Source organism: Fukomys damarensis, unplaced genomic scaffold (genome assembly GCF_012274545.1).
Source record: "Fukomys damarensis isolate Sample0158 unplaced genomic scaffold, DMR_v1.0_HiC HiC_scaffold_28, whole genome shotgun sequence".
NCBI lineage: Eukaryota > Metazoa > Chordata > Mammalia > Rodentia > Bathyergidae > Fukomys > Fukomys damarensis.
Window position 1 is genome coordinate 27,708,159 of NW_022900940.1, and position 13,718 is coordinate 27,721,876.

At 35.8% G+C, this 13,718-nt stretch overlaps 1 protein-coding gene across 2 annotated transcripts in view; it reads left to right on the forward strand.

The window, feature by feature from the left end:
• Nucleotides 1-8,916, forward strand: part of Ngly1 (N-glycanase 1) — a 70,439-nt gene extending 61,523 nt beyond the window's left edge. For both annotated transcript variants that reach the window (XM_010640166.3, XM_010640167.3), the window contains 2 exons: nucleotides 7,601-7,778; nucleotides 8,339-8,916. In XM_010640166.3, the coding sequence (XP_010638468.1) occupies nucleotides 7,601-7,778; nucleotides 8,339-8,514 (354 nt within the window). In that variant the 3' untranslated portion in view covers nucleotides 8,515-8,916. The remainder of the gene's footprint in view (nucleotides 1-7,600; nucleotides 7,779-8,338) is intronic.
• The last annotated feature ends 4,802 nt before the right edge of the window (nucleotides 8,917-13,718 follow it).

Below are 13,718 nucleotides of genomic sequence, written 5' to 3' on the forward strand. Positions count from 1 at the left end.
TACCCAAAAAAAAGTATTAGGAAACTAAGCAACTAATAAATTTTCATTTTATAGAAATGTAGACGATTAAACAGCAGAATTGAATTTTTTTCTGTTTCCTAAAATATTATGTAAGTAAATTGATTCTAGTACTACAGTGTTTACTGATAGCAGTTTGCGTGTTATTGTTACATGTTAGAAATAGAGGGCAGGGACAAGGAGAAAAAATGAGAACCAAGACTTGTCATGTAGAGGTACAAGATCCCAACAATGAATGTAACTGTACTGTATCCCTAAAACGTACCAATAAACTCAATTAAAGCTGAAAAAAAAAATTGTAATGGGAGAGAGCTTAAAAAAGAAAGAAAAAGAAATAACAGGCTTCACTTTTAAACTGTTCTACTTGTTAGAAACACTGTAAACAAATTGAACTATTCATGAAACGTCAGCAGCATATATTAATAGATTTTCATAGGTTTTAATTTATAGAGAGCTTTTAAAGAAATTGGATAGATTTTAAAAGTAACAGATTAATAGCTGCCAGTGTTTATGAGCATCTACTGTGTGCTGTCACTGGAGTAGAAATTAATTAGAGTATCAAACAAATGCAAAAATAAGGTCACTATTTTTTTTTCCTCACAGATCATAAGTTTTTATTTCAAAGTTTATGTGGTATTTAACCATATAGATGTCCATTAAATAATAATATGAAGGGCCAGGGATTTAGCTCAGTGGTTCTGCCATCTGCCTCACAAGTTCAAGGACCAGAGTTCAATCCCCGGTACGCCCCCAAAATAATAATAATATGAAATAAGAAAATTAACATCTTTTTTTAAGCCAAGAATGTAGGATTATTGAAATTATAAATTTGTGCATTTTCTTCTGTAGCTAAAGAAATGCATAAAAAATGAAAAATTTTTAAATTTCAAGGTTTTCTACACTGAGAAACAGGGCTGTTCTGTGGCATATTTCTTATTTGTCTTACACATTAATTTGTTCATCAACAAACATTTATTGAATGCATGTTGGGCCAGGCATTGTTCTTAGATACATGGGTCAAAAGTTAAAGATATAGTTCCTTCCCTCATGATGTAACAGGGAAACTGAAGCATAAACAGCCATCTAACCACCATGCAGAGTGCTATAATAAGGATATCAGCACATTGCTATGGAAACACTGAGGTAGGAGTATTATCTCTGGCTGTGGGTGTTGGGCAAAGCTTCAGGGAGCAGGTGACATCTGAGCTGGACGCTAAAGGATGAGTAGGTGTGCAATAGGCAGGGAAGTAGCAGGAAAAAGAGAGGAAGTGCATGGCCTGGTTTGAGATCTCTAAATAGAACATTGTGGCCATAGAAGGTTGTATTGTATGAGAAGGAGGTAAAGGATGTAAATGAGATGCTAAGGCTGTTCAATGGAAAACAGATCCTTATTCAACGAAAGCTTATACCTTGATAACTTTTATGCAAGGTAGGTTTTTTTTCTTCCCCAGTATTGGGGATTGAACCCAGGGCCTTCACACTGAACTACACCTGCAGCCTTTTTTCTTTTCTTTCTTTCTTTTTTTTTTAATATTTTGAGATAGGGTTTCTCTAGGTTACCAGGCTGGGCTGGAACTTGAAAGCCTCCTGCCTCAACCTCCCAGGGTACTGGAATTACAGTTGAATGAGTCCATTTCAAACTATAATATTTAGGATCAAATGAATAAAAATACTAAATCTACTTGTAGAAAGTGATAACCTAGAAGTAACAGTTGTCATTAAACCTTGTATATTCCATCTAAATTGGTGTTTCTAGTTCTTTACCATGCTGCCGGTTAGGAATTCTCTACCTCTGTTCTAAGTAGACCTATTGTCCACCATGCCCTTTCTCGGTCAACTTCTCCTACCTCATACCGTGACACATCACATGTGGCCTCTTCTCAGATTTTTAGAACCACTTCTTACCTTCTCAGGGAGGTCTTTTCCCAGAGTCACGTGGACTTGCTGAATTTTGCTGCTTAGCAGATACATCATTCAGTGATAATCTGCAGTAAAATACTTAAAAAGCTAAATCAAGGGCAGTATACATTTTGGGAAGGGAAGTAAGCAATAACACCTTAATAAAATTCATGTTAAATTCCTTTTTTTTTGGTACCAGGGATTGAACTGAGGTCCTTGCTCTGGCAAGGCAGATGGGAGATCCCTGGCCCTTAAATTCCTAGCTAGTCTCCATGTATCTGCCCTGATTCCTTCAAAAATTTGCTCCATTCTGTAGCTATAGAAATGCCTTCAAAACCTCAGTTGCTATTGAGTGCTCTTATTGTAAGAAATGTTTCCATGCCTCTTTGGAGGCAGGCCCTTGATTTCTTCTCTGGCCCTGTCTTACTCTGTGCTACCACTTGCCCTCTGCATTGTAACTGCATTGCCCTTCTACCTTCACCACAGAACCTCCCATACTTTCCTTTTTGTTTGGCTTATTGTTATTCTCAAAAACTGGCTTAAACCTCAGTCCCTCGAATCCCAGATAACTAGATATATTTTACTCTTTATAGATGTATTACACCACATGCCTCTCCTTCATGACATTGATTCAAGATATGTGTAAGAATAGTTTGCCTCTCCCTCTCACAAGCAGAGGCCTACCTTGTTATTCCCCATTCACCTTTGTCCTGATGTTTCTAGTATAGTACCTAATACTGTGTGTTTGCTAAATATTGCTGAATGTAAGAAGGAGCGATTGAATGTATGTGGCATAAATCCCACACCACCTTGGGACTTTGTAAACACTAGACATTGTGCTTTGTTCACAGTATCCCTTGGATGCTCTCAGATACTTTTGAGCAGTTTTATCACGCTTTGTCAGTAGTTGCTTTAGAACTTTTTGGTGCACGGCATGTCAAGAATTCATTTGTACAATCTCAAACATTGTGCCTTGCATTTAGAAAAGAGTGAATTAAGAGGCAAACCTCATGATATACATCAGCTAGTGTAAGACAGATACAGGTGAGCCAACTGTTTAGTGGTGTGAACACTAGAACTCTGCATGATGCAGAGAAAGGGAAGATTAAAAGGAAGAGGCTCTAACTTCTTAAGTCAGTGAAAGTTTTTCAGAATAAATATCTGAATGGGCTTTTGTAGAGGAGGAAGAGGGACAGTTTCTCAGTACAAGAACAGGAGGGTATTTAGGGCATGAGAAATAGCACGAAGAAAAGCACTTAGGTGAAAGACATCTGGTCTATCCAGGGAAGAGTAAGTAGTGGGGATATATGGGGGAGAATAATGAGAAATGAGACTACAGAGGTAAAAGGGGCCAAATCTCAGGGATTTTCATTGCCTTACAATTGGATAGTAGGAAACCATGGAAAGATTCAGGCAAGAGAAGAACATGATCACACTTGTGTTCCAAGAGAGGTAACTAAAGAAGGTAAAAATGGAATAAATTGGAAATACAACATAGATCAGCACTCAAGAGGCTGATGTAGGAAGATCGTGAATATAAGGCCAGCCTGGGCTATATAGTGTCCAAAGAGAGACAGACAGAGGAAGGTCTTAAATACAGTGGGGACTGAGAGTAGATTCCTGTTTAATTTAGTGATAAAACGGAATAACCAAAAATAAGATTCATGAGTAATACCAGTGTACCAGAATTGAATTAAAATCCCTTGAAGTGCAGCTGCTGTGCTGGCTATCTGTAGGAATGACTGTCTGCAGGGTGCCTGTTTTATTGTGAGCTTAGAGTGAATCTTAGCAGCCTGAGCAGATTAATTTTAAGAGTGTACTAAAGAGCAGGCTCAAACAGTGCGCTAAAACTAAACCTCCAGGAAATCATAGTAACCTGGCATGTAGTAATGAACCATCTTTGAGAAAAAAATTTATATTCTACATAAAATACATAAAGAAGCTGACATGCAAATTGTTCTCAGTCCTGAAAATAGTGGTTATAGCCACAACCTGAAGGGCAAGTTTGTTACACAACATTGTGAGTAATACAGCTTAGAATTTGTTTTGCAGCACACTGGTCCTGTTCTCACTGGTAGATTGTGTTCACCTATATATGCCTACAGATGCTAACAGGGATAAGGGTGGGTCGCTGGTGATTGGAAAGGGGATAGTAGACAGAATTCAATCTACAGGAAAAACTCCACAATCACTGATTTTACTAGCACAGCTGCTTTATCTCCTAAGTAAATCCACAGATTACAGAAACAAACATATAAAACCGTACACAGTATTGAAACTGTGAATTTAAAGACCCAATAGAGAAAAATTTATCTAGCAGATAGGAAGCTAGGAACAACCAGTAGTTTTAAAATATGCTTTTTTTTCCCCTCTAGACAAACAAGTGAATATTTGAGAGCTTAGAAAGCATTCTTTCCTCTTACTTACATGGTTTAATCTTTATTGTATATATGAACATAATTAGAGGTTTTTATATAAACGCTGCTTTGGTAAATTTTAAATTATCAAACTAAGTATACTAGAGATGATCAAAATATGACAAATATTTCTAAATTATTACAGTAAAAAGATAACCTTGCCATTAATCCCCCTCAGAATACTCCCCTTGCTTTTAACACACTCATCCCATTGTTTTTGACACTTTCTAAAGCAATTCTGCAAGTTCTCTTCCATGAATGTCTTTATGAGGTGTGGTCGAAATATGTTGCATGCTACTGCCAGGTGCTATCCAGTAGAAAGGCAAGCTTATAAAAACATAATGATGTGTCTTTATCTACCTTAGTCACTGAATCTGACACCCTGCAACTTAATGTCTCTTCCCCAAAGTTAAAATGATTATGAGCTGGGTGTGGTAGCGAGTACCTATAATATCAGCACTCAGGATGCTAAGGCAGGAGTATCACTGAGTTCAAGATAAGCCTGGGCTACAAAGTGAGTTCAAGGCTGGCCTGAACTACATAGTGAGACCCTGTCTGAAAAAATGAGATAAAATGATGAAAGGTAAACATTTTGGATGGACTTAGGACATTGAGGCAGCCATGATAGTGCAACTAAAGACACTCACAAAAGAGGACCTCCAGAACTCTTTGAGAAAGTGGCAAGAATTATGGGATAAGTGTGATTAAAGTGAGAAGGCGTATTTTGAGTGGATTAATGACAATGTTGTTTTTTTAAGATAAAGTTTCTGCTTTTAAGAATTTACATATGACTCAGTATTATAATAAACAGATAACTGTTTTCACCAAAAAATAACAGTGCAATGCTAGAGAAGAAAATATTAATTGGGAGATTTACTCGTAGTCACAAGGCACACTTTTAGCAATACAGAATAAATATTAACAGCATTCTTGAGCCAACGTCGAGACCCATCAAAATATAGAAACTAAGCAAGATATAATAAATACATAATCACCCAGAGAAAAAGATGGCTTATTCTCAGATGATAAAACTGTCTTTGTAAACTGCTGCAGGTTAATTAGTCCTCACAGCTCATCTTCAGATTACAGGACCTCTCAGGCTACCTTAAAGGGCCGTCCTCTAAGGAAAGCAGAGAGGAAGTCTATTGATCTTTACAGTGAACTGCACAGGTAAATAGAACACAGTTTAATATGTAAATTAATTATGATCTAAATATAATTTAGGAAACAGTGTTACATATGGCAGGACTGGAAAGAAATCATAACATTTTTCTTATACCTTTGTTGTCGCCCTCCCACTGTCATTATGCTATTACTACCAACAGCAGCAGTAAAAACAACAACAAAAATGTTTAAAATTTTCCTCCCACCTGATGGAAAATGTAGCGAGTGATTTTTTAACAATTTCTTTCAAACCTCCAGTACCAATCACTTAGAAATTATCAGTTCAGATCTATTTCACATGATTTTCAAAAATGATTAATTCATTTAAAAATCCTAAAGGAGGGAGGAAAAGGGGTCATGGTGATATAGAAGTACAATTTAGCTGAATAAATGTTAGAAGTTTTGAATCAGAGTCTGTTTCTGGTCTGGGGTTTCAAGACTCATAGAATGTTGGGAGAGACATCTCCCAACAAGGTGTTTTTTTTAATGTAATAAATGTTTTTAAATTCTCAAGCACACTGTGAGTGTGTGTGCATGTGTGCATATGTGTGTGGGGGTGTGTTGTATTTTGTCATTTCGTACCGCCATCTCTACAAACAATTTTTTGAGTTGGTTAAAATACAAAGTTAGGGGCTGGGGATTTAGCTCAGTGGTTCCGCCCCCTGCCTTGCAAGCACAAGGACCCGAGTTCGATCCCTGGTACCAAAAATAAAATAAAATACAAAGGCAGAATATACTTACTGTGTAAAAATGATGATATGAATTTGCATTGTAAATAGGTCTGTTTTATCTTCATGTATTATGCCTTTACCATAGACCTTTTGTTTGCTCCCAGTATATTTGAATATTTAATCAGTTCAGTAATAAACACCATTGTATCCTTTAAATGTACCTGTTTCTGTCTTAAGATTGCTTTCCTCACGTCTTTCAGTTCCTTCTGGTTGTCTTTCTCCCAGGAACTTTTTGCTTGACACATCTTTCCCGGATAACCTTTACTAGCCACTCATTTGAAGAAGTAATTAAGCTATGGATAATTATAGATAGGTGCCCACAAGTTTAGGATAGGTAAAACCAATGACTCCTAGGGAACATTGGTGAAATTCTGAGCCCCAGGTTCTTAGGAACAGCTGAAAGAAGAATGTATAGGAAGCTCAGACAAGCATCAGAGAATGCTTTAGTAAGGTTTCCCTGAATTTGAACAATTGACATTTCAACACACCTAGATTTAACAACAAACAGTAGTTAACTAATCACATCTAGTATGAGAAATTCAAATTTTACTTGGAGAGTGATAGGTTGTTATATATCCTTAACTTCCTGATTCTAAAATCTTTAAGTTTAATGGACATATTTAACCTGAACAGCTATTTGTTGGCAAATAGACAATTTTTTAAAATGTTTTTGGCACTGGGGATTGAACTCAGGACTTCAAGCTTCCCAGGCAGTGCGGTGCCCGTGAGCTACATTCCTGGTCCCAAGACAGATGTGTTCTATATGATACAACAATTTGCCCCAGAACTAAAGAATAAGAGGTATTTGTAAAAGAATTGCGTCTAATTTGTTTGTATGCATATTTTAATACTAAATACTTAATAAATTAAATCCTCCTATGAATCTAAAATCTGTACCTCCAGGGGGCTTATGATGTGGATAAGTTAGATCAGACAAAACAATATGAAATAAAATAGTTAAGTAAGGAAATACTGGCAGTTCAAGGTAAGAGGAAATTATGAGGAACATTAAAAGTAAATAAAAGATAAATTAGGGAGTAGTTACATTTAAAATGGCTATTCATCATAAACCTCACTTTAAATGAACTTTTTAATTTAAAAGACTAATTTACCAGACTTCGCTTGGCTTACTATCCTTCAGAGCTGCACTTGTGGGACACCTCCTTTGTAGTAACTTCTTGCAGACCAAAAGATGCTACAGGAAAAGAAGCTAATAAAGGAGAAGAAAAATGTTAGCAGTAAGAATGTTTTTGATGGGGAAATTAGTTTTTGATAACTGTACACAGCACTCTATTACAATAAAACTTTTCACTATTTTCCACAGTTCAGTTTTTTTTCTAACAGTTCCTTTTCCCCTTCCCTAATTTCTAGGTGTATTTAGCTCGAAAAGAAGGATCATCTTTTGCTTATATTTCTTGGAAGTTTGAGTGTGGGTCAGTTGGCCTGAAAATAGAGAGCATTTCCATTAAAACAAGTAGTCAAACCTTTCAGACAGGCACCGTAAAGTGGAAGTTGCGATCTGATACAGCACAAGTAGACCTGACAGGCGGTAAGCACTTGACTGGAGAACCAGTCATGAAATGTTTATCACTCTGGAGACTGCGTGTATTTATTGGAGTTGTAGCTCTAACATTTTCATACTGCAAATTATTCATATTATTGGAGCAGAAATATTTTTTATTAGTCTGTATTTGTAATACATGTTATATTTTTTGAGGGGAATTAGTGCACATGTATCTTGATCATTTTCAATTCTTTTACTTCCTCACTTACCTCTGCTTCCCTCAAACTCCTCCCCCCCAAAAAAAGTCTGCCTTCTTGTTTCCTACCATAAAATCATATTTTTAAAATAAAAAACCATAAATGATTATATCAGAAATAACATGTTATAATAAAATAAATGTTACAAATGTATCAGAAAGACTGATATAAATGCAAGAGGGAAAATTATTTCAAATGATGCATGTCCTCTATAAAGAGTAATATGTATTTGTTTTTTAAAGGTTGATTTTAACCTATGTCAGCTTATAGAAATTGCATTCTATCACTATATCTATGCTCTTTAAATTACAAAATTCATAGTGTTGATTTTTTTTCCTCCTTCAACAGATAAAAATCTTCGTTCCTACCATGACTTTTCTGGTGCCACTGAAGTTATTTTGGAAGCAGAGTTGAGCAAAGGAAATGGTGATGTTGCTTGGCAGCATACCCAGCTGTTTAGACAAAGTTTAAATGACCTTGAAGAAAAGTGTTTGGAGATAATTATAAAATTTAGTGACCTCTGAAAGCTGGGAATAGTCAAGGACTTTCTATAACCTAACGTAGTTCTGTTACATGCATGCTTAGTCAGCGGTTTGCTGCCCTGTGCTAGCATGTTTTGCTACTTGTCCATCATGTAACTGTCATTAAATTATATTGTTATACTGTGGACTGTTATGACATCTTGAATTAAAAGCTTTCTTCCATATGTAACTGTAATTCAGCATACAGTCTTACTGCTCCCAGGAGATTTTGATCTAAATACTGTAAGTGTAGTATCAAAAGTAAAATGATGGTATTCATGCTTAAATGCTGTTCATGATTGTGATAACATCTTGAGCTATCAGCCATTAATTTCTTTACAAAGTAGTCAAGTTAGATTTTCGTAAGATTCTTAATTTTTAATAATTGTGAAAGCACAGTATCTCATGTCATGATGCATGAAAATTTTTATGATTGTAAATATGTAATCATTTAAAAAATAAAATGTATTATTTTCCTTATATTTTTTAGTATTTACTTTGACTAAATACAGATTTTTATTATGAATGCCAAATATTGAAAACCAATTGAGTAGACATGAAAGCAATGACATTGACAGCATAAATTTAAAGATACATTATAAATTGCATATATATGAACATTTGAAAATGCTTTATATTTGAGTTGTTTTTTAATCTAGACTTTGAGACTGTAACTGTATCATACGGTAATTATAGTCTATATCAGATTTTTGTGGGTGTTTCCTATTATGTCTCCAGTTAAGCTTAATGCACATTTATTAAGCATGGTGTGCAAAGTGGTCATGGTGTGGAGGAGGCAATAGTGATAAAGGAGCAGCCCCAGGTGTCCATTTTCCTTTGCAATATTCTGCAAAATGAAACTCAATAGAACATGATATATTACAAAATTTGTAGTATCCTAAAACAAAGTCTTTAATTGCAGCCAAATGCTGTTGAGACTCATTTTCTTGTGAAAAAGTTGTATTTCAAAAGAAGCTGTTCATACATCTGAGGATGTTAATATGTCTTGAATATTAGACAGTTTTCTGTAACTTCCAGACTCAGCTAATATGAGCAGCCTGCAATGGCCAAATACTTAAAACCTGACACTGTTTTGTGGTGTCTGGTATTGACACAGTGAGTACTCGATCATGTAGACAAACCTCTTAACCTTCATAAGATGACCTAGTGATCCACATAGTTTTATGAAGATGGCAACAGAATTATTGGAACTCAACTGAATATATTTTATTTTGGAAAAAATACATTCTAATTTTCATGTGGCTTTAAGCAGAAAAATGGTTGCAGGTCAAATGTCTTATACTTTCATAGACTTGAACTGGCAAGGAGAAAATGTAGTCATATACTTTTTACTTTCTTTGTGGTGTTGAGGATTAAACCAAAGGCCTTGCACATGTAAGGCAAGTGCTGTATCACTGAGTTACATCTCAGCAGCCCTGACTCTTAGTTATATTTTATGAGAGTGTTGACCCTGGGGATATCACTAGATATTAATATATATTATTAGGTACTGTATATAGATATTATGCAGAAAAGTTCAGGAATGCAGTAATACACCAATATGGGACAGAACAATTCTTGATAAGATGTAAAGTTAGTTAAATGACATTTAACTAGTGAGGCAGAATCAAGCTGAAATTACAGATCCTCAATGAACCGGTACTATGATTAGAGTACACTTTTATAGTAATCATTTAGCATCTGCTAATTTAAAAACCCCTGTTCTGTTGTAGCCAATAAGTGGGTACTAGAGCATGGAGGGGAAGACTGTCGTTAGTTCTTGAATCCTGTTTCACATTGGTTAGCTTTCCACTGCCATTGATTGTCAAGAGGGATTTATACCTTGGTTTTAAATCAGATCCTATCACGATGAAGTCCACAGTCTATTATCTGATCTAGTGTTTTAAGTCTTTTGCTAAAAATATATTCTCAGAATGAACAAGATACACATCTGATGGCTTTGATCAATTTACAAGGAAAAGAAGCGCCTCTGATTAAGAGAGGGGGAGAAACACTTTACCATAAATTTTTGAGATAGGAAGGGTTATTAAAGATAATTTAACCTTGGCTTCTCAGTTTTCATTGAGAAAAACTCAAGCCCAATGAAGCTAAATGGCCTGTTCGAAGAATTCAGTGAAATGATGTAGGCCAGTTTCCTTCTATCAGGTTGGAAGGTTACAGAATCATAGACTTGTTTATGGGTTGCTGTCTTGGTGTTTTGGAAGTACAGCTTAGTAGAAAAGATCAAGTTGAGAAGGCATTACAATTGCTGTTACGACCAGTGATTTTCTAAACTAGTTAAGCTTTTCTAAGATTTATTTTGGTGTACAACATAATAAGTTGAGTTTTTATAATCCAATCAGATAAACTCTATTAATCTGATAACTCTGACCAAAGCATACCTTCCTTTAGCTTAAGGAAAAGTAAGAGAAAACAAGTACAAGTCATGAGTTGTTTATTTTGCTTAGCATGTGTTCACTTAATATCTTCTATATTGACCAAAACAGTGCTTTATTTTTATTAAGAGGTTTAGAATATAACTAATACTGGCCACCTTCTGAGTTTCTAATTAATGTCATTGAATCCCAGGGTCTCATTTAATTATAGTGACATTGAGTAAGTAGGCAGTGTATCTTATTCCCATTTTATACATTATGAAAATGAGAGGGTAAGTGGGTGCCAATATTTTAGTGCTGTACAACTAACATCCCTTTCCTATTTGTACACTACCACCAGTGGTAACAGACTTAGAAGTTGAGACCTTGCTTTCTTTTCTAGAAACTTGGCTCTGAGATCAACAAAACCATAACATCTATTAGAAACCCACAAGCCAGCCAGAAAGGGCCTCTGAAAAGCACAAATATGTGCCATAAAGTTTAGCCACTACAACATATATTCTTTTGTATAGGAAGACATCTTGGGTTGTCACTCAAAGCTTGCTTACCGGGCTTTTAATGTTTAAATTATTAAAGCCATTTTTGCATCAAACAAGACAATCTTATAAAGTGAAATTCTATCCCTAGTCTCCAAACTTAACTCCATTTTCTGAACTGTCAAAGCTATATATGTCCTAGAAGTTAGCTGTAGGTTTCATATTTGTACATGTGTACAAACATTTAAAATCAGGCTTCATGTGTTTAATTTTCTTTATGTAAATTAATGTGTATACTCTTTCTGCTTGCTTTCTAACACCATGTCTTAGAAATATTTCTGTTTCAAGTCTGCTACTTTTAACTGCTGCACAGTATTTTATAATTTATCCATTCCTTTATTTACAAATATTTGGCCAGACATGGTGTTGCACGCTTGTAATCCCAGCACTTGGGAGGCTAAGGTCAGGAGGATCACTATTAGTTCGAGGCCAGCCTGGGCTACATAGTGAATTCAAGGCCAGCTATGGTAGCTACTGTCAAATCCTCCAAATGAGGCACACCAGTTTACACACACAAGAATAGTGTTTGAAGGCTCTCATTTCCTCCCATTTTTGCCAAAACTAAATATCGCCGTTGTATCAAGCCAGTGATCCTCACTGCCCAGCTTTCGTGCCTTTGTGCTTTCCTTTCCACACTAAATTACCATGGACTGGTATGTCCAGTAGAGTATGGTAAAAGGGACCATGTGGTGTTTCTGAGGCTACATCATAAAATCCCTTTGCTGTATTGGACTGCTTGCCCTTGAAGAAACCAGTCTCCATACCACTGAGACCACAGAGGAACAGAGGCCTCCCTCTAAGCACCAGTACCAATTTGATAGCTAAGGAGTGGATCCTTCAAAGACTGGCTTCATAAAAATGAGACACCAAATCAGAACTGCCCTGCCAAACCATGACTGAATTCCTGTGCATGCACAGAAACCATAGGAGAGAATAAATGATTTTAATACATATTATGGAGTGATTTGTTTATACAGCACTGAATCAATAGCAATGTATTATTGCCATTGTTTTATTTTATTTTGTTTTGTTTTGTTTTTGGAGACAGTCTCTGCATAGTTCAGGCTGGCCTTGAACTCAGTGTGTAGCCCAGGATGGCTTCAGACTCAGTGATCCTTCTGCTTCAGCTTCCTGACTGCTGGGATTATAGACCTGTGTCGCCGTGCTGGCTATTATTACCACTCTGAAGAGTGAAAAATATCTAGTTTTAATTTACATTTCTTTATTTATTTGTGAGAATGGATTTTATATGTTCATTAGTAATTTTTCTCATTTGTATTTATAAATAAATTTTATAAAATAATATTAATATATTAATATATTTTACATTTAAAATGTTATAGCCAGGCGCACACCTGTAATCCCAGCACTTGGGAGGCTGAGGCAGGAGGATCACTGTGAGTTCGAGACCAGCCTGGGCTACATAGTGAGTTCCAGGTCAGACTCAACTACATAGTGAGACCCTGTCTCAAATCAAACAAACAAACAAAAAGTTATATATACACCTTTGCCTACGTTGCATTCCTTTTGATAATTGATAGCCAACTCGTGGTTGCTTTTCTTCTATCCTGTTCTTGTTTGATCATTATAATTCTTCTGGGAATTAGTAATCAGAACTCTTCTAGAGGTCTCTTGATATAGAATTATCTCTGTTTTCTCCTGGACTCTCACATTACTCATCTTGGCTCTTTCATATTAGTGATTTTCTTTAAATGTCTGCTTAACTGTATTTATGTTAATGACCAATCTGATAGTACAGGTAGATGGCTGGGTTTTCTACTCAGTGTATAATTTTCAGGCCCTCTCCCAGGAGGGGTGACTACAGAACAGACGTGAATGTTTAAGGTCATTCTCAGACACAACACAACAGAAGCCATTTTCTCTAAAGATTATTTAAAAAGATAACTTCTTTCATAAGCACTGAAGCCAGGCTTAGTAGGAAAAAAAATTCATAGGAACAGCAGTATTTGTGGCAATAAAAACTAGTGTTAAATTCCTGATGTCCTTGAAATGTAATACTGAATGAAATTCCATGTGTAATAGCAGCATGCTTATAGTTTGAAGAATATTTAGGCTTAGAGAAAAGTAAATGTTTGAAAATGAAGGCATTTTTTGCATGCTGAATTCCTAGCTAGAAAGACTGTCATCTGAAATGTTATGTCATCCCTTGCAAATGGGAAAGACTTAAAAAAGCAAAGAGGGTCTTTGATCTTCACTTAATAAATATGCAACCATCAAAGCTCTTACAGTTCTCGTAAGCTTAAATTTAAAACAG